Genomic DNA, 22,921 nt, shown 5'->3' with positions numbered 1-22,921 from the left:
CAATCCCCCTCTACCAAACACATTTACATCTGCTACGATCAATCCCCCTCTACTAAACACATTTACATCTGCTACGATCAATCCCCCTCTACCAAACACATTTACATCTGCTACGATCAATCCCCCTCTACTAAACACATTTACATCTGCTACGATCAATCCCCCTCTACACAATACATTTACATCTGCTACGATCAATCCCCCTCTACCAAACACATTTACATCTGCTACGATCAATCCCTCTCTACCAAACACATTTACATCTGCTACGATCAATCCCCCTCTACCAAACACACTTACATCTGCTACGATCAATCCCCCTCTACTAAACACATTTACATCTGCTACGATCAACCCCTCTCTACCAAACACATTTACATCTGCTACGATCAATCCCCCTCTACCAAACACATTTACATCTGCTACGATCAATCCCCCTCTACTAAACACATTTACATCTGCTACGATCAATCCCCCTCTACCAAACACATTTACATCTGCTACGATCAATCCCTCTCCACCAAACACATTTACATCTGCTACGATCAATCCCTCTCTACCAAACACATTTACATCTGCTACGATCAATCCCTCTCTACCAAACACATTTACATCTGCTACGATCAATCCCCCTCTACTAAACACATTTACATCTGCTACGATCAATCCCCCTCTACCAAACACATTTACATCTGCTACGATCAAACCCCCTCTACTAAACACATTTACATCTGCTACGATCAATCCCCCTCTACTAAACACATTTACATCTGCTACGATCAAACCCCCTCTACTAAACACATTTACATCTGCTACGATCAATCCCCCTCTAATAAACACATTTACATCTGCTACGATCAATCCCCCTCTACACAATACATTTACATCTGCTACGATCAAACCCCCTCTACTAAACACATTTACATCTGCTACGATCAATCCCCCTCTACACAATACATTTACATCTGCTACGATCAAACCCCCTCTACCAAACACATTTACATCTGCTACGATCAATCCCCCTCTACACAATACATCTACATCTGCTACGATCAATCCCCCTCTACCAAACACATTTACATCCGCTATGATCAATCCCCCTCTACTAAACACATTTACATCTGCTACGATCAATCCCCCTCTACACAACACATTTACATCTGCTACGATCAATCCCCCTCTACCAAACACATTTACATCTGCTACGATCAATCCCCCTCTACCAAACACATTTACATCTGCTATGATCAATTCCCCTCTACTAAACACATTTACATCTGCTACGATCAATCCCCCTCTACACAACACATTTACATCTGCTACGATCAATCCCCCTCTACACAATACATTTACATCTGCTACGATCAATCCCCCTCTACTAAACACATTTACATCTGCTACGATCAATCCCCCTCTACCAAACACATTTACATCTGCTACGATCAATCCCCCTCTACACAACACATTTACATCTGCTACGATCAATCCCCCTCTACTAAACACATTTACATCTGCTACGATCAATCCCCCTCTACCAAACACATTTACATCTGCTACGATCAATCCCCCTCTACCAAACACATTTACATCTGCTACGATCAATCCCCCTCTACTAAACACATTTACATCTGCTACGATCAATCCCCCTCTACACAATACATTTACATCTGCTACGATCAATCCCCCTCTACCAAACACATTTACATCTGCTACGATCAATCCCTCTCTACCAAACACATTTACATCTGCTACGATCAATCCCCCTCTACCAAACACACTTACATCTGCTACGATCAATCCCCCTCTACTAAACACATTTACATCTGCTACGATCAACCCCTCTCTACCAAACACATTTACATCTGCTACGATCAATCCCCCTCTACCAAACACATTTACATCTGCTACGATCAATCCCCCTCTACTAAACACATTTACATCTGCTACGATCAATCCCCCTCTACCAAACACATTTACATCTGCTACGATCAATCCCTCTCTACCAAACACATTTACATCTGCTACGATCAATCCCTCTCTACCAAACACATTTACATCTGCTACGATCAATCCCTCTCTACCAAACACATTTACATCTGCTACGATCAATCCCCCTCTACTAAACACATTTACATCTGCTACGATCAATCCCCCTCTACCAAACACATTTACATCTGCTACGATCAAACCCCCTCTACCAAACACACTTACATCTGCTACGATCAATCCCCCTCTACTAAACACATTTACATCTGCTACGATCAACCCCTCTCTACCAAACACATTTACATCTGCTACGATCAATCCCCCTCTACCAAACACATTTACATCTGCTACGATCAATCCCCCTCTACTAAACACATTTACATCTGCTACGATCAATCCCCCTCTACCAAACACATTTACATCTGCTACGATCAATCCCTCTCTACCAAACACATTTACATCTGCTACGATCAATCCCTCTCTACCAAACACATTTACATCTGCTACGATCAATCCCTCTCTACCAAACACATTTACATCTGCTACGATCAATCCCCCTCTACTAAACACATTTACATCTGCTACGATCAATCCCCCTCTACCAAACACATTTACATCTGCTACGATCAAACCCCCTCTACTAAACACATTTACATCTGCTACGATCAATCCCCCTCTACTAAACACATTTACATCTGCTACGATCAAACCCCCTCTACTAAACACATTTACATCTGCTACGATCAATCCCCCTCTAATAAACACATTTACATCTGCTACGATCAATCCCCCTCTACACAATACATTTACATCTGCTACGATCAAACCCCCTCTACTAAACACATTTACATCTGCTACGATCAATCCCCCTCTACACAATACATTTACATCTGCTACGATCAAACCCCCTCTACCAAACACATTTACATCTGCTACGATCAATCCCCCTCTACACAATACATCTACATCTGCTACGATCAATCCCCCTCTACCAAACACATTTACATCTGCTACGATCAATCCCCCTCTACCAAACACATTTACATCTGCTACGATCAATCCCCCTCTACTAAACACATTTACATCTGCTATGATCAATCCCCCTCTACTAAACACATTTACATCTGCTACGATCAATCCCCCTCTACCAAACACATTTACATCTGCTACGATCAATCCCTCTCTACCAAACACATTTACATCTGCTACGATCAATCCCTCTCTACCAAACACATTTACATCTGCTACGATCAATCCCTCTCTACCAAACACATTTACATCTGCTACGATCAATCCCCCTCTACTAAACACATTTACATCTGCTACGATCAATCCCCCTCTACACAATACATTTACATCTGCTACGATCAATCCCCCTCTACTAAACACATTTACATCTGCTACGATCAATCCCCCTCTACCAAACACATTTACATCTGCTACGATCAAACCCCCTCTACTAAACACATTTACATCTGCTACGATCAATCCCCCTCTACTAAACACATTTACATCTGCTACGATCAAACCCCCTCTACTAAACACATTTACATCTGCTACGATCAATCCCCCTCTAATAAACACATTTACATCTGCTACGATCAATCCCCCTCTACACAATACATTTACATCTGCTACGATCAAACCCCCTCTACTAAACACATTTACATCTGCTACGATCAATCCCCCTCTACACAATACATTTACATCTGCTACGATCAAACCCCCTCTACCAAACACATTTACATCTGCTACGATCAATCCCCCTCTACACAATACATTTACATCTGCTACGATCAATCCCCCTCTACCAAACACATTTACATCCGCTATGATCAATCCCCCTCTACTAAACACATTTACATCTGCTACGATCAATCCCCCTCTACACAACACATTTACATCTGCTACGATCAATCCCCCTCTACCAAACACATTTACATCTGCTACGATCAATCCCCCTCTACCAAACACATTTACATCTGCTATGATCAATCCCCCTCTACTAAACACATTTACATCTGCTACGATCAATCCCCCTCTACACAACACATTTACATCTGCTACGATCAATCCCCCTCTACCAAACACATTTACATCTGCTACGATCAATCCCCCTCTACCAAACACATTTACATCTGCTATGATCAATCCCCCTCTACTAAACACATTTACATCTGCTACGATCAATCCCCCTCTACACAACACATTTACATCTGCTACGATCAATCCCCCTCTACACAATACATTTACATCTGCTACGATCAATCCCCCTCTACTAAACACATTTACATCTGCTACGATCAATCCCCCTCTACCAAACACATTTACATCTGCTACGATCAATCCCCCTCTACACAACACATTTACATCTGCTACGATCAATCCCCCTCTACTAAACACATTTACATCTGCTACGATCAATCCCCCTCTACCAAACACATTTACATCTGCTACGATCAAACCCCCTCTACCAAACACATTTACATCTGCTACGATCAATCCCCCTCTACCAAACACATTTACATCTGCTACGATCAATCCACCTCTACTAAACACATTTACATCTGCTACGATCAAACCCCCTCTACTAAACACATTTACATCTGCTACGATCAATCCCCTTCTACCAAACACATTTATATCTGCTATGATCAATCCCCCTCTACCAAACACATTTACATCTGCTATGATCAATCCCCCTCTACACAATACATTTACATCTGCTACGATCAAACCCCCTCTACTAAACACATTTACATCTGCTACGATCAATCCCCCTCTACTAAACACATTTACATCTGCTACGATCAATCCCCCTCTACCAAACACATTTACATCTGCTACGATCAATCACCCTCTACCAAACACATTTACATCTGCTATGATCAATCCCCCTCTACTAAACACATTTACATCTGCTACGATCAATCCCCCTCTACACAACACATTTACATCTGCTACGATCAATCCCCCTCTACCAAACACATTTACATCTGCTACGATCAATCCCCCTCTACCAAACACATTTACATCTGCTATGATCAATCCCCCTCTACTAAACACATTTACATCTGCTACGATCAATCCCCCTCTACACAACACATTTACATCTGCTACGATCAATCCCCCTCTACACAATACATTTACATCTGCTACGATCAATCCCCCTCTACTAAACACATTTACATCTGCTACGATCAATCCCCCTCTACCAAACACATTTACATCTGCTACGATCAATCCCCCTCTACACAACACATTTACATCTGCTACGATCAATCCCCCTCTACTAAACACATTTACATCTGCTACGATCAATCCCCCTCTACCAAACACATTTACATCTGCTACGATCAAACCCCCTCTACCAAACACATTTACATCTGCTACGATCAATCCCCCTCTACCAAACACATTTACATCTGCTACGATCAATCCACCTCTACTAAACACATTTACATCTGCTACGATCAAACCCCCTCTACTAAACACATTTACATCTGCTACGATCAATCCCCTTCTACCAAACACATTTATATCTGCTATGATCAATCCCCCTCTACCAAACACATTTACATCTGCTATGATCAATCCCCCTCTACACAATACATTTACATCTGCTATGATCAATCCCCCTCTACCAAACACATTTACATCTGCTACGATCAATCCACCTCTACTAAACACATTTACATCTGCTACGATCAAACCCCCTCTACTAAACACATTTACATCTGCTACGATCAATCCCCTTCTACCAAACACATTTATATCTGCTATGATCAATCCCCCTCTACCAAACACATTTACATCTGCTATGATCAATCCCCCTCTACACAATACATTTACATCTGCTACGATCAAACCCCCTCTACTAAACACATTTACATCTGCTACGATCAATCCCCCTCTACCAAAAACATTTACATCTGCTACGATCAATCCACCTCTACCAAACACATTTACATCTGCTACGATCAAACCCCCTCTACTAAACATATTTACATCTGCTACGATCAATCCCCTTCTACCAAACACATTTACATCTGCTACGATCAATCCCCCTCTACACAACACATTTACATCTGCTACGATCAATACCCCTCTACTAAACACATTTACATCTGCTACGATCAAACCCCCTCTACACAACACATTTACATCTGCTACGATCAAACCCCCTCTACCAAACACATTTACATCTGCTACGATCAATCCCCTTCTACCAAACACATTTACATCTGCTATGATCAATCCCCCTCTACCAAACACATTTACATCTGCTACGATCAATCCCCCTCTACACAACACATTTACATCTGCTATGATCAATCCCCCTCTACTAAACACATTTACATCTGCTACGATCAATCCCCCTCTACTAAAAACATTTACATCTGCTACGATCAATCCCCCTCTACACAATACATTTACATCTGCTACGATCAATCCCCCTCTACTAAACACATTTACATCTGCTACGATCAATCCCCCTCTACCAAACACATTTACATCTGCTACGATCAATCCCCCTCTACTAAACACATTTACATCTGCTACGATCAATCCCCCTCTACACAATACATTTACATCTGCTACGATCAATCCCCCTCTACACAATACATTTACATCTGCTACGATCAATCCCCCTCTACTAAACACATTTACATCTGCTACGATCAATCCCCCTCTACCAAACACATTTACATCTGCTACGATCAAACCCCCTCTACTAAACACATTTACATCTGCTACGATCAATCCCCTTCTACCAAACACATTTATATCTGCTATGATCAATCCCCCTCTACCAAACACATTTACATCTGCTATGATCAATCCCCCTCTACACAATACATTTACATCTGCTACGATCAAACCCCCTCTACTAAACACATTTACATCTGCTACGATCAATCCCCCTCTACTAAACACATTTACATCTGCTACGATCAATCCCCCTCTACCAAACACATTTACATCTGCTACGATCAATCACCCTCTACCAAACACATTTACATCTGCTATGATCAATCCCCCTCTACTAAACACATTTACATCTGCTACGATCAATCCCCCTCTACACAACACATTTACATCTGCTACGATCAATCCCCCTCTACCAAACACATTTACATCTGCTACGATCAAACCCTCTCTACACATCACATTTACATCTGCTACGATCAATCACCCTCTACTAAACACATTTACATCTGCTACGATCAATCCCTCTCTACCAAACACATTTACATCTGCTACGATCAATCCCTCTCTACCAAACACATTTACATCTGCTACGATCAATCCCTCTCTACCAAACACATTTACATCTGCTACGATCAATCCCCCTCTACTAAACACATTTACATCTGCTACGATCAATCCCCCTCTACACAATACATTTACATCTGCTACGATCAATCCCCCTCTACTAAACACATTTACATCTGCTACGATCAATCCCCCTCTACTAAACACATTTACATCTGCTACGATCAATCCCCCTCTACACAACACATTTACATCTGCTACGATCAATCCCCCTCTACACAATACATTTACATCTGCTACGATCAATCCCCCTCTACTAAACACATTTACATCTGCTACGATCAATCCCCCTCTACACAATACATTTACATCTGCTACGATCAATCCCCCTCTACCAAACACATTTACATCTGCTACGATCAATCCCCCTCTACCAAACACATTTACATCTGCTACGATCAATCCCCCTCTACTAAACACATTTACATCTGCTACGATCAAACCCCCTCTACTAAACACATTTACATCTGCTACGATCAATCCCCTTCTACCAAACACATTTATATCTGCTATGATCAATCCCCCTCTACCAAACACATTTACATCTGCTATGATCAATCCCCCTCTACACAATACATTTACATCTGCTACGATCAAACCCCCTCTACTAAACACATTTACATCTGCTACGATCAATCCCCCTCTACCAAAAACATTTACATCTGCTACGATCAATCCACCTCTACCAAACACATTTACATCTGCTACGATCAAACCCCCTCTACTAAACATATTTACATCTGCTACGATCAATCCCCTTCTACCAAACACATTTACATCTGCTACGATCAATCCCCCTCTACACAACACATTTACATCTGCTACGATCAATACCCTTCTACTAAACACATTTACATCTGCTACGATCAAACCCCCTCTACACAACACATTTACATCTGCTACGATCAAACCCCCTCTACCAAACACATTTACATCTGCTACGATCAATCCCCTTCTACCAAACACATTTACATCTGCTATGATCAATCCCCCTCTACCAAACACATTTACATCTGCTACGATCAATCCCCCTCTACACAACACATTTACATCTGCTATGATCAATCCCCCTCTACTAAACACATTTACATCTGCTACGATCAATCCCCCTCTACTAAAAACATTTACATCTGCTACGATCAATCCCCCTCTACACAATACATTTACATCTGCTACGATCAATCCCCCTCTACTAAACACATTTACATCTGCTACGATCAATCCCCCTCTACTAAACACATTTACATCTGCTACGATCAATCCCCCTCTACTAAAAACATTTACATCTGCTACGATCAATCCCCCTCTACACAATACATTTACATCTGCTACGATCAATCCCCCTCTACTAAACACATTTACATCTGCTACGATCAATCCCCCTCTACCAAACACATTTACATCTGCTACGATCAATCCCCCTCTACTAAACACATTTACATCTGCTACGATCAATCCCTCTCTACCAAACAAATTTACATCTGCTACGATCAATCCCCCTCTACACAATACATTTACATCTGCTACGATCAATCCCCCTCTACTAAACACATTTACATCTGCTACGATCAATCCCCCTCTACTAAACACATTTACATCTGCTACGATCAATCCCCCTCTACACAACACATTTACATCTGCTACGATCAATCCCCCTCTACACAATACATTTACATCTGCTACGATCAATCCCCCTCTACTAAACACATTTACATCTGCTACGATCAATCCCCCTCTACACAATACATTTACATCTGCTACGATCAATCCCCCTCTACCAAACACATTTACATCTGCTACGATCAATCCCCCTCTACCAAACACATTTACATCTGCTACGATCAATCCCCCTCTACTAAACACATTTACATCTGCTACGATCAATCCCTCTCTACACAACACATTTACATCTGCTACGATCAATCACCCTCTACTAAACACATTTACATCTGCTACGATCAATCCCTCTCTACCAAACACATTTACATCTGCTACGATCAATCCCCCTCTACTAAACACATTTACATCTGCTACGATCAAACCCTCTCTACACATCACATTTACATCTGCTACGATCAATCACCCTCTACTAAACACATTTACATCTGCTACGATCAATCCCTCTCTACCAAACACATTTACATCTGCTACGATCAATCCCTCTCTACCAAACACATTTACATCTGCTACGATCAATCCCCCTCTACTAAACACATTTACATCTGCTACGATCAATCCCCCTCTACACAATACATTTACATCTGCTACGATCAATCCCCCTCTACTAAACACATTTACATCTGCTACGATCAATCCCCCTCTACTAAACACATTTACATCTGCTACGATCAATCCCCCTCTACACAACACATTTACATCTGCTACGATCAATCCCCCTCTACACAATACATTTACATCTGCTACGATCAATCCCCCTCTACTAAACACATTTACATCTGCTACGATCAATCCCCCTCTACACAATACATTTACATCTGCTACGATCAATCCCCCTCTACCAAACACATTTACATCTGCTACGATCAATCCCCCTCTACCAAACACATTTACATCTGCTACGATCAATCCCCCTCTACTAAACACATTTACATCTGCTACGATCAATCCCTCTCTACACAACACATTTACATCTGCTACGATCAATCACCCTCTACTAAACACATTTACATCTGCTACGATCAATCCCTCTCTACCAAACACATTTACATCTGCTACGATCAATCCCCCTCTACTAAACACATTTACATCTGCTACGATCAAACCCTCTCTACACAACACATTTACATCTGCTACGATCAATCACCCTCTACTAAACACATTTACATCTGCTACGATCAATCCCTCTCTACCAAACACATTTACATCTGCTACGATCAATCCCTCTCTACCAAACACATTTACATCTGCTACGATCAATCCCTCTCTACCAAACACATTTACATCTGCTACGATCAATCCCCCTCTACTAAACACATTTACATCTGCTACGATCAATCCCCCTCTACACAACACATTTACATCTGCTACGATCAATCCCCCTCTACTAAACACATTTACATCTGCTACGATCAATCCCCCTCTACTAAACACATTTACATCTGCTACGATCAATCCCCCTCTACACAATACATTTACATCTGCTACGATCAATCCCCCTCTACTAAACACATGTAAATCTGCTACGATCAATCCCCCTCTACACAACACATTTACATCTGCTACGATCAATCCCCCTCTACACAATACATTTACATCTGCTACGATCAATCCCCCTCTACTAAACACATTTACATCTGCTACGATCAATCCCCCTCTACTAAACACATTTACATCTGCTACGATCAATCCCCCTCTACACAACACATTTACATCTGCTACGATCAATCCCCCTCTACTAAACACATTTACATCTGCTACGATCAATCCCTCTCTACACAATACATTTACATCTGCTACGATCAATCCCCCTCTACTAAACACATTTACATCTGCTACGATCAATCCCCCTCTACTAAACACATTTACATCTGCTACGATCAATCCCCCTCTACCAAACACATTTACATCTGCTACGATCAATCCCCCTCTACTAAACACATTTACATCTGCTACGATCAATCCCTCTCTACCAAACACATTTACATCTGCTACGATCAATCCCCCTCTACACAATACATTTACATCTGCTACGATCAATCCCCCTCTACCAAACACATTTACATCTGCTACGATCAATCCCCCTCTACTAAACACATTTACATCGGCTACGATCAATCCCCCTCTACTAAACACATTTACATCTGCTACGATCAATCCCCCTCTACACAACACATTTACATCTGCTACGATCAGTCCCCCTCTACACAATACATTTACATCTGCTACGATCAATCCCCCTCTACTAAACACATTTACATCTGCTACGATCAATCCCCCTCTACACAACACATTTACATCTGCTACGATCAAACCCTCTCTACACAACACATTTACATCTGCTACGATCAATCACCCTCTACTAAACACATTTACATCTGCTACGATCAATCCCTCTCTACCAAACACATTTACATCTGCTACGATCAATCCCTCTCTACCAAACACATTTACATCTGCTACGATCAATCCCTCTCTACCAAACACATTTACATCTGCTACGATCAAGCCCCCTCTACTAAACACATTTACATCTGCTACGATCAATCCCCCTCTACACAACACATTTACATCTGCTACGATCAATCCCCCTCTACTAAACACATTTACATCTGCTACGATCAATCCCCCTCTACTAAACACATTTACATCTGCTACGATCAATCCCCCTCTACTCAACACATTTACATCTGCTACGATCAATCCCCCTGTACACAATACATTTACATCTGCTACGATCAATCCCCCTCTACTAAACACATTTACATCTGCTACGATCAATCCCCCTCTATCAAACACATTTACATCTGCTATGATCAATCCCCCTCTACCAAACACATTAACATCTGCTACGATCAATCCCCCTCTACCAAACACATTTACATCTGCTACGATCAATCCCCCTCTACTAAACACATTTACATCTGCTACGATCAATCCCTCTCTACACAACACATTTACATCTGCTACGATCAATCACCCTCTACTAAACACATTTACATCTGCTACGATCAATCCCTCTCTACCAAACACATTTACATCTGCTACGATCAATCCCCCTCTACTAAACACATTTACATCTGCTACGATCAAACCCTCTCTACACAACACATTTACATCTGCTACGATCAATCACCCTCTACTAAACACATTTACATCTGCTACGATCAATCCCTCTCTACCAAACACATTTACATCTGCTACGATCAATCCCTCTCTACCAAACACATTTACATCTGCTACGATCAATCCCTCTCTACCAAACACATTTACATCTGCTACGATCAATCCCCCTCTACTAAACACATTTACATCTGCTACGATCAATCCCCCTCTACACAACACATTTACATCTGCTACGATCAATCCCCCTCTACTAAACACATTTACATCTGCTACGATCAATCCCCCTCTACTAAACACATTTACATCTGCTACGATCAATCCCCCTCTACACAACACATTTACATCTGCTACGATCAATCCCCCTCTACACAATACATTTACATCTGCTACGATCAATCCCCCTCTACTAAACACATGTACATCTGCTACGATCAATCCCCCTCTACACAACACATTTACATCTGCTACGATCAATCCCCCTCTACACAATACATTTACATCTGCTACGATCAATCCCCCTCTACTAAACACATTTACATCTGCTACGATCAATCCCCCTCTACTAAACACATTTACATCTGCTACGATCAATCCCCCTCTACACAACACATTTACATCTGCTACGATCAATCCCCCTCTACTAAACACATTTACATCTGCTACGATCAATCCCTCTCTACACAATACATTTACATCTGCTACGATCAATCCCCCTCTACTAAACACATTTACATCTGCTACGATCAATCCCCCTCTACTAAACACATTTACATCTGCTACGATCAATCCCCCTCTACCAAACACATTTACATCTGCTACGATCAATCCCCCTCTACTAAACACATTTACATCTGCTACGATCAATCCCTCTCTACCAAACACATTTACATCTGCTACGATCAATCCCCCTCTACACAATACATTTACATCTGCTACGATCAATCCCCCTCTACCAAACACATTTACATCTGCTACGATCAATCCCCCTCTACTAAACACATTTACATCGGCTACGATCAATCCCCCTCTACTAAACACATTTACATCTGCTACGATCAATCCCCCTCTACACAACACATTTACATCTGCTACGATCAGTCCCCCTCTACACAATACATTTACATCTGCTACGATCAATCCCCCTCTACTAAACACATTTACATCTGCTACGATCAATCCCCCTCTACACAACACATTTACATCTGCTACGATCAAACCCTCTCTACACAACACATTTACATCTGCTACGATCAATCACCCTCTACTAAACACATTTACATCTGCTACGATCAATCCCTCTCTACCAAACACATTTACATCTGCTACGATCAATCCCTCTCTACCAAACACATTTACATCTGCTACGATCAATCCCTCTCTACCAAACACATTTACATCTGCTACGATCAATCCCCCTCTACTAAACACATTTACATCTGCTACGATCAATCCCCCTCTACACAACACATTTACATCTGCTACGATCAATCCCCCTCTACTAAACACATTTACATCTGCTACGATCAATCCCCCTCTACTAAACACATTTACATCTGCTACGATCAATCCCCCTCTACACAACACATTTACATCTGCTACGATCAATCCCCCTGTACACAATACATTTACATCTGCTACGATCAATCCCCCTCTACTAAACACATTTACATCTGCTACGATCAATCCCCCTCTATCAAACACATTTACTTCTGCTATGATCAATCCCCCTCTACTAAACACATTTACATCTGCTACGATCAATCCCCCTCTACACAACACATTTACATCTGCTACGATCAATCTGACTTATACCCTTCTCATAATAATTATGTCTTTACCTGGTTCTAACAGAGACCATTTGGTTGTAAATCTGGGTATATGACGATGTCTTCTCAACCAAAAAATTCCAAATATTGACCAGTGTTTCTCCCCCTAGAATCCCAGAGGCCTAGACCTCCCCACCTCGACTCCCTCTGTTCCACAGTACTTGGTATGTGCAGCTCTATGGTACCAGCTAAACCAGACCAGACCTCCCCACCTCGACTCCCTCTGTTCCACAGTACTGGGTATGTGCAGCTCTATGGTACCAGCTAAACCAGACCAGACCTCCCCACCTCGACTCCCTCTGTTCCACAGTACTTGGTATGTGCAGCTCTATGGTACCAGCTAAACCAGACCAGACCTCCCCACCTCGACTCCCTCTGTTCCACAGTACTGGGTATGTGCAGCTCTATGGTACCAGCTAAACCAGACCAGACCTCCCCACCTCGACTCCCTCTGTTCCACAGTACTTGGTATGTGCAGCTCTATGGTACCAGCTAAACCAGACCAGACCTCCCCACCTCGACTCCCTCTGTTCCACAGTACTGGGTATGTGCAGCTCTATGGTACCAGCTAAACCAGACCAGACCTCCCCACCTCGACTCCCTCTGTTCCACAGTACTTGGTATGTGCAGCTCTATGGTACCAGCTAAACCAGACCAGACCTCCCCACCTCGACTCCCTCTGTTCCACAGTACTTGGTATGTGCAGCTTTATGGTACCAGCTAAACCAGACCAGACCTCCCCACCTCGACTCCCTCTGTTCCACAGTACTGGGTATGTGCAGCTCTATGGTACCAGCTAAACCAGACCAGACCTCCCCACCTCGACTCCCTCTGTTCCACAGTACTTGGTATGTGCAGCTTTATGGTACCAGCTAAACCAGACCAGACCTCCCCACCTCGACTCCCTCTGTTCCACAGTACTTGGTATGTGCAGCTTTATGGTACCAGCTAAACCAGACCAGACCTCCCCACCTCGACTCCCTCTGTTCCACAGTACTTGGTATGTGCAGCTTTATGGTACCAGCTAAACCAGACCAGAATACACCAGACCAGACTACACTATACCGGAATACACCAGAATAGACTACACTAGACCAGACATGACTAGACTACACTAGACTAGACCCAGACTAAACTAGGCCAGATAAAACCAGACCACACTAGACTAGACCAGATCACATTAGACCAGACTACAATAGACCACACTAGAGCAGACTACACTATACCACACTAGACTAAACCAGACCAGACCAGACCCAGACTAGATTTATAGAGACATTACAGATTACACCATCATTTTTTTATTGACAACACTATTGTTTAAAAAAGAATTGACAACACAATTTGTTTTTTATTGACAACAGTGAGTGAACAATTACTCCATAATGCCTGGCTGTATTCACCAGCATTAACCACCAGGCTATTAGATGGCTGAGGAGAGAAAGGCATCCAAGAGCATGTAACAGGCTGGTTATTTATGATAACGGATTTGTAAAATCAGAGCAGCTCTCTGCTGCCACCTGGTGTTTAATATATAATTATTTGTAACAGCCTAAACACAGTACTGTGTATAAACTCTGGGTAAAAAACAAACCCAATCCTAAGGTTCTACAGTCTGAACCTTAGGTAATGATCTAAATTGGTATTACAAACTGTGTAGTTTGAGTCCTGCATGCTGATTGGCTGACAGCCGTGGTATATCAGACCATATACCACGGGTATGAAAAAACATGTATTTTTACTGCTTTAATTACGTTGGTAACCAGTTTATAACAGCAATAAGGCACATTGCGGTGCGGTGCGTTGCGGTTTTGCCTAAGAACAGCCCTTAGCCGTGGTATATTGGCCATATACCACACCCCCTCGTGCCTTATTGCTTAAATATACCACAGGTATGACGCAAAACTACTTGTTTACTGTTCTGTGTATGCTGGTAACCAGTTTATAAGTGCAATAAGACACCTCAGGATTTGTGGTATATGGCTAATATACCACGGCTAATAGATGTATGCAGGCACTCTGCGTTGCGTCGTGCCTAAGAACAGACGTTAGCTGTGGTATATTAGCCATATACCACACCCCCTTGGGCCGTATTGCTTAAATATATACTATTTAGTGATGCTAATAAAAGATAGAGCCCTATAGGCCCTGTTCAAGAGTAGTGCACCATATCGGGAATAGTATGTAATTTGGGATGGAACCTGGGGTGTGTGCAACTGTTGCAGGAGAGACACAAAAGGCACGTCCAGAAATGGACAATAAAGATCGAATTGACATTATTGTACAGACCAGGCAGGGCTACCAAGTGCAGCAGGAGAATAAAAACAACGCTGACAGCTACACCCCCCCCCCCCCCTCCTCTAGTACCACCATCCACTTTAAAAGGAAAGAGGAAACAACATCTCTGTAACACTGGGACATATTCATCAAAGGGTTATGTGAGCTGAACATCAGACCTACTAAAGACATGGTTGTAAATGGATTAGTCTACTTCCTCTTTTAAACTGTAGTTAAGTGAGAGAACTTCATAAATAATATTTTATAATATCATTTAAAAAATAAAATGGAAAAACAGTCATTAGATACAAATTCATACAACCGACATAATAGAAAAGGAAGACATGGACAAACAAACTAATAATATTCACATAATGCCTTGACCTTTATGTATTAATACAACAGTTCACTGTGTCTCGACTCTTTCCCAAGATTCTCAGGTTTTCTTGAGAAACCCCGGTAAGGAAGATTCCCGTAATCATAAATGAAGAAGCAGGAAATCAGAAATCTTCTAAACAGGATTTCTGGAAAAAACAGGGAATTTTTGTGAACGATTCCAAAAATGCAACCGTAACCCCACTAACCCCCACGGACCCCACTAACCCCCACTAACCCCCACGAACCCTCACTAACCCCCACAAACCCCCCCTAACCCCCCCTGTGTCTATCCATCAATCACCAACAGGTACAGCTGACGCCGGCCGCTAGTATTAGAATCACAGTCAGGGCGACCAGGAGTCCCAGAGCCACAATGGACGCCGTGACGGCCCAGATGTAGGTGCCCTTGGAGAAGTCGACCAGTGGGGTCCTCATGGCCAGCCTGACCCTGCGAGCCTTCTGATGGTTCTGGGGTGGATACCGCGGCATGTTGACCCGCTCCATGCCCAGGGACTTGACCAGACACGCCCGATGGTGGCTGAACTGGTCAAAGCTGTGTTTCCCATGATACCTGCCTGTTCCACTCTGACCTGTGGGGGGGGGGGGCAGTAAGGGTTAGAAACATTAAATGTTATGACGTTCATGCAGCGTTTCCCAGGCCTTCCTGAAATCTCAGAAATCTCAGTTATTGGAATTTTAGTCGAAAATCAGCGATGCACAATGTTAGTTAGTGTATGTTGCTTTCCATTCCAGCAAACCTCTTCTATGTGACTTTATATGTGAAAGCAGTTTTGGTCATTCTAGATCTTGATCAGTGCTTTAACAAGAGGTAAACAATCAAAGCTGAATGACAAATTGGCTGTCTGACTAGAATTAAATGATAGATTAAAATGGAAGATTAAAGTCAGTGGCTCATCGTCATTACAGAGGATTGGGGGGTTGAAAGCCAAAACCACAAACAGCAGTCAAGAGTTTGGCACCAACAAGGTGTTTAGTCACAGAGACAGACACACAAAGCCAATAGACAATATTCTAAAGCCAAGGAAACCAGACACAGGGACATGTCTTTTGTTAAATGTACACTAACGTTCAACAGTTTGGGGCCACTTGGTAATGTCCTGTTTTTGAAAGAAAAGCACAGTTTTTGTCCATTAAAATAATGTCAAATTGATTCGAAATACGGTGTAGACATTGTTAATGTTGTAAATGACTATTGTAGCTTAAAACGGCAGATTTTTTATGGAATATCTACATAGGTGTACAGAGGCCCATTATCAGCAACCATCACTCTTGTGTTCCAATGGCACGTTGTGTTAGCTAATCCAAATGTATCATTTTAAAAGGCTAATTGATTATTAGAAAACAAGTCATCACAAGTCCTCAACTGGCAGCTTCATTAAATAGTACCCACAAAACACCCGTCTCAACATCAACAGTGAAGAGGCGACTCCGGGATGCTGGCCTTCTAGGCAGAGTTCCTCTGTCCAGTGTCTGTGTTCTTTTGCCCATCTGAATCTCAGTTGTGCACCGGGGCCTCCCACTCCTCTTTCTATTCTGGTTAGAGACGGTGTGCGCTGTTCTGTGAAGGGAGTAGTACACAGCGTTGTACGAGATCTTCAGTTTCTTGGCAATTTCTCGCATAGAATAGCCTTCATTTCTTAGAAGAAAGGTCTTTGTTTCTGGCCATTTTGAGCCTGTAATTGAACCCACAAATGTTGATGCTCCAGATACTCAACTAGTCTAAAGAAGACCAGTTTTATTGCTTCTTTAATCAGGACAACAGTTTTCCGCTGTGCTAACATAATTACAAAAGGGTTTTCTAATAATACATTAGCCTTTTAAAATGATACATTTGGATTAGCTAACACAACGTGCCATTGGAATACAGAAGTGATTGTTGCTGATCATGGTCCTCTGTACGCCTATGTAGATATTCCATTAAAAATCAGCCGTTTCCAGCTACAATAGTCATTTACAACACTAACAATGTCTACGCTGTATCAATTTGTTGTTATTTTAATGGACGTAAAATGTGCTTTTCTTTCAAAAACAAGGACATTTCTAAGTGACCCCAAACTTTTGAACGTTAGTGTACGTCGGCCAATACAGGTACAGACTGGCTAGCGCCAGATTTGCCAGACCCTCCAACAGGTGCAGTTCAGGCCACCAGCAATTAGCAGGATGGCAGTCAAGGTGACCAAGAGACCGAAAGCAAAGACGGTGGCCGTCACGGCCCAGATGTAGGTTTTCCTAGAGAAGTCGACCAGTGGGGTCCTCAATGCCAGCCTGACCCTGTGAGCCTTCTGGTGGTTCTGGGGTGGATACCACACCATGTTGACCTCCTCCATGCCCAGGGACTTGACCAGACACGCCCGATGGTGGCTTAACTGGTCAAAGGTGTGTTTCCCATGATACCTGCCTGTTCCACTCTGACCTGTGGGGTTCAGAGGTCACAGGGCTAGGGTCAAATGAGGGGGGTGGGGGGTCAGGGGTTCATGTGACTTGTTGTTAAGGATTAGACGTTAGCTGCATGACGCTCTAGCAGTATTTCTCCGACTCAGTCCCAAGGACGTGCTACTCTCCAACTCAAGCTACCCTCCGACTCAGTCCCAAGGATCTGCTACTCTCCAACTCAAGCTACCCCCCGGCTAAGTCCCAAGGACGTGCTACTCTCCGGGTCAGGCTACCCTCCGACTCAGGCCCAAGGACGTGCTACCCTCCGGCTCAGGCTACCCTCCGACTCAGTCCCAAGGACGTGCTACTCTCCAACTCAAGCTACCCCCCGACTCAGTCCCAAGGACGTGCTACTCTCCAACTCAGGCTACCCCTCGACTCAGTCCCAAGGACGTGCTACTCTCCAACTCAGGCTACCCCCCGACTCAGTCCCAAGGACGTGCTACCCTCCAACTCAGGCTACCCTCCGACTCACGCTACCCTCCGACTCACGCTTCCCTTCCGACTTGCGCTACCCTCCAACTCAGTCCTAAGGATCCGCTACCCTACAACTCAGGCAACCCTCCGACTCAGTCCCAAGGATGCGCTGCCCTCCGACTAAGGCTACCCTCCGACTCAGGCTACCCTCCGACTCAGGCTACCCTCCGACTCAGGCTACCCTCCGACTCAGTCCCAAGGATGCGCTGCCCTCCGACTCAGGCTACCCTCCGACTCAGGCTACCCGCAAAATCAGTCCCGAGGACGCACTACGTTTGTTGCTTGCAAATTTTCTCTGACCTCTGTGGCCGATATGCAGGTAAAGTCAGTAAGTTACTTACAGTAGAAGTTTTGCCAAGGCTTGACTAGCAGGTGTTGGTCCTGGACAAATGTGTGGTAGTGTTGGAATGAGGTTCTGTTACCATAGGCAACAAGTTAGTGGGGGCATTGGGGCAAAGGGTGAATTTAGACTCAGTCTGTCTGTCTACCGCAGGCAAGCCACCATTGGACTGCCGTAGGCATGACTATTGTAGTGGCAAGCTGTGGTTAGGCCGGCAGTGGCATGCTATCATATCAGCTGCCATCAGTTAACCAGCATCGACCCAATACCGGCTAGCTTGCCAACTTAGGTCTGGCTAGGCAACATCCCAAAGACTTGGCGTGCGTGTAAAGTATCATAGAACACTTCTTACCTACACCCCCGAAGGGCAGAGAGTTGAGGGTGTAGTGCATCATAACGTCGTTGACTGTCACCCCGCCACTGGTAGTCTCAGCCAGCATTCGCTTTATCACCTTATGGACAGAGACGGAGAGAGGGATGTCTTTTATCAGCCCCCCCATATGTAAATACATACCGTACATACCAATATAATTACAAATGTTGTTGCCGCAGTAACAGCTCACCTTCTTACAGTATAATCACATTTCACCAAGAGCTCACCTAAATGTGGCCCAATCCCAAATCAACCCCGAAACCCACTTGTGGAGATCTCAGTCAATCTCTCAATCTCTCCACCGTGTGAAGTTTCACCATGTCTCCTTACTAATTCATTTATATAACATATCCAGATGAGCGTAAGGTCCCAGGGATTGATTTGGGATTCAGCCTTACTCCATAGCTTGCTCACTAGCTCCCTCCAGACCTTCTTGTTGGAGGAGAAGACGTAGAGCGCCAGGGGCTTCTCTCTCTCGTTGATGAAGTGGATGGCGTCATCTATGTCGCTGACGGTCACTATGGGCAACAGAGGGCCGAAGATCTCCTCCTGCATCAGCCTAGCATGGGGGGGCACGTCCTTCACCACCGTGGGGGCTGAGGGGTCAGAGGTCAGGGTTTTTGGCCAACCAAGCATAGTTCCCAAGTGTTTCAGAAATTCAAGTTGGAGGATTTCCAACTGCAACATTTCCGGAACTTTCCCAAAGTCCTCGGTATTCCAGAAATACCCAGTTGGAGAAATACCAAGCTGGAGAAATCCCCAGTTGGAGAAATCCCAGTTGGAGAAAACTCAGTTGGAGAAATCCCAAGCTGGAGAAATCCCCAGTTGGAGAAAACTCAGTTGGAGAAATCCCAAGCTGGAGAAATCCCCAGTTGGAGAAATACCAGTTGGATAATGCCAATTGGTCAATTCTTAGTTGGAGGATTGCCAGTTGGGATATTCCTGGAATCAAGAGGGAATAAGCAGGGAGGCAATCCTTCAACTGGGAATCCTTCAACTGGGAATCGTTCAACTGGGAATTCTTCAACTGGGAGTCCTTCAACTGGGAATCCTTCAACTGGGAATCCTTCAACTGGGATATCTGGAAAACCTTGGAACTTTGGGAAATGTCCCTGGCATGTTGGAACGTGAGGTCAAATACACTACTATTACAACCCAAGTCAACTACAAATGTATCACCAAATATCTGTGAGCCCTATCAGTCTGCCTACCAATGTAGCGCTGTGATGAGTCACTCTGGCCCCCTAGCGCCGCTGTGTAGCCATCCAGTAGAGCCATTACGCGGTTGAAGTGGCGCTGGTTGATGATGCGGCCATAGTCAGGGGAGGATTTGGGGTCGGGCCCATAGAACTCCTTGGATTAAGGAAAACAATCTTTGTATTATTTTGGGGTTCTTCAACCTGGGGTCCATGCGGAAGTACTGCAAGGGGTCAGCACATTTATTTAAATACTTTAACGCGGATTTGGTTTGGTTATAATTTGTGTATGAATATTGCTAGAAACAAAAGAATAAACACATTTTCAATTACATACCTTCTTTCAAGTCAGCTCCTTTTATAAGAAAATTACACTCACTGGAGTATCTGACATAGGCTTTGAAAAAGCACCTGCGAGTATCAGTCCCAGCAGCTATCCGGCCCAGCAGCTATCAGCAGCTATCCGGCCCTGCTGTCACACCCAGCAGCTATCAGTCCCAGCAGCTATCAGTCCCAGCAGCTATCAATCCCAGCAGCTATCAGACCCAGCAGCTATCAGACCCAGCAGCTATCAGTCCCAGCAGCTATCAGTCCCAGCAGCTATCAGTCCCAGCAGCTATCAGTCTCAGCAGCTATCAGTCCCAGCAGCTATCAGTCCCAGCAGCTATCAGACCCAGCAGCTATCAGTCCCAGCAGCTATCAGTCCCAGCAGCTATCAGTCCCAGCAGCTATCAGACCCAGCAGCTATCAGTCCCAGCAGCTATCAGACCCAGCAGCTATCACACCCAGCAGCTATCAGTCCCAGCAGCTATCAGAACCAGCGGCTATCAGTCCCAGCAGCTATCAGACCCAGCAGCTATCAGACCCAGCAGCTATCAGTCCCAGCAGCTATCAGTCCCAGCAGCTATCAGACCCAGCAGCTATCAGACCCAGCAGCTATCAGACCCAGCAGCTATCAGACCCAGCAGCTATCAGTAACACTCCTAGTAGGAGTAGGAACGTGAAGCGTTTGTTGTCATTCAACAAGAGACGACTAGTGTCATTCAACAAGAGACGACTAGTGTTCATTCAACAAGAGACGACTAGTGTTCATTCACATTCTTTCAATTGAGAAATACTAGGACCTCCTCCTTGGCAGAAACGTCAAAATGAATGACAGATTCCTTGATACGTCTTAAATTCATTTGGACTATTTTGAGGAAGTCTTTTCTTGCTCTGTTGTTGCTACGGTGGCTCAACAGGGACAAAAAAACAAATATTGCCGTTTTTTTCCCTTGTTTTTTCAAACGAAGGTCTTTAAGGAGTATGCAAGCACACACGGTCGCTTTGATTGGCCGAGTTCTGCTAGGAGCAAACCGAACCGATGTATGCAGAAGCCGTTTACTGAAGTTGAAGGCCGACCAGGGTACTGCAGGCTGCCATTAGCAATTAAATTATCCTTATAACTTGTGTGTGGGTTATTTTAAAATAAATC

At 43.7% G+C, this 22,921-nt stretch overlaps 1 protein-coding gene across 2 annotated transcripts in view; it reads right to left on the bottom strand.

Moving 5' to 3' along the window:
* Positions 1-15,233: 15,233 nt before the first annotated feature.
* The window catches only part of LOC110508067 (aldehyde dehydrogenase family 3 member A2), a 32,939-nt gene continuing 25,251 nt past the window's right edge, over positions 15,234-22,921 (bottom strand). The window contains exons 8-11 of one of the 2 annotated variants that reach the window (XM_036965656.2): positions 21,463-21,604; positions 20,681-20,847; positions 20,231-20,330; positions 15,234-17,197 (exon numbers count right to left, since the gene is read on the bottom strand). In XM_036965656.2, coding sequence (XP_036821551.2) covers positions 16,905-17,197; positions 20,231-20,330; positions 20,681-20,847; positions 21,463-21,604 — 702 coding nt within the window. In that variant the 3' untranslated portion in view covers positions 15,234-16,904. Of the gene's footprint in view, positions 17,198-18,683; positions 19,042-20,230; positions 20,331-20,680; positions 20,848-21,462; positions 21,605-22,921 lie in introns of those variants that run through there. The other variant, XM_036965654.2, reaches the window with a different exon arrangement.

The sequence above is a fragment of the Oncorhynchus mykiss genome, chromosome 27 (genome assembly GCF_057628025.1).
Source record: "Oncorhynchus mykiss isolate SJ-2025 chromosome 27, ASM5762802v1, whole genome shotgun sequence".
Classification (NCBI taxonomy): domain Eukaryota; kingdom Metazoa; phylum Chordata; class Actinopteri; order Salmoniformes; family Salmonidae; genus Oncorhynchus; species Oncorhynchus mykiss.
The sequence above is the reverse complement of the archived record's forward strand: the minus strand, read 5'-3'. Positions and strand labels throughout refer to the sequence as shown.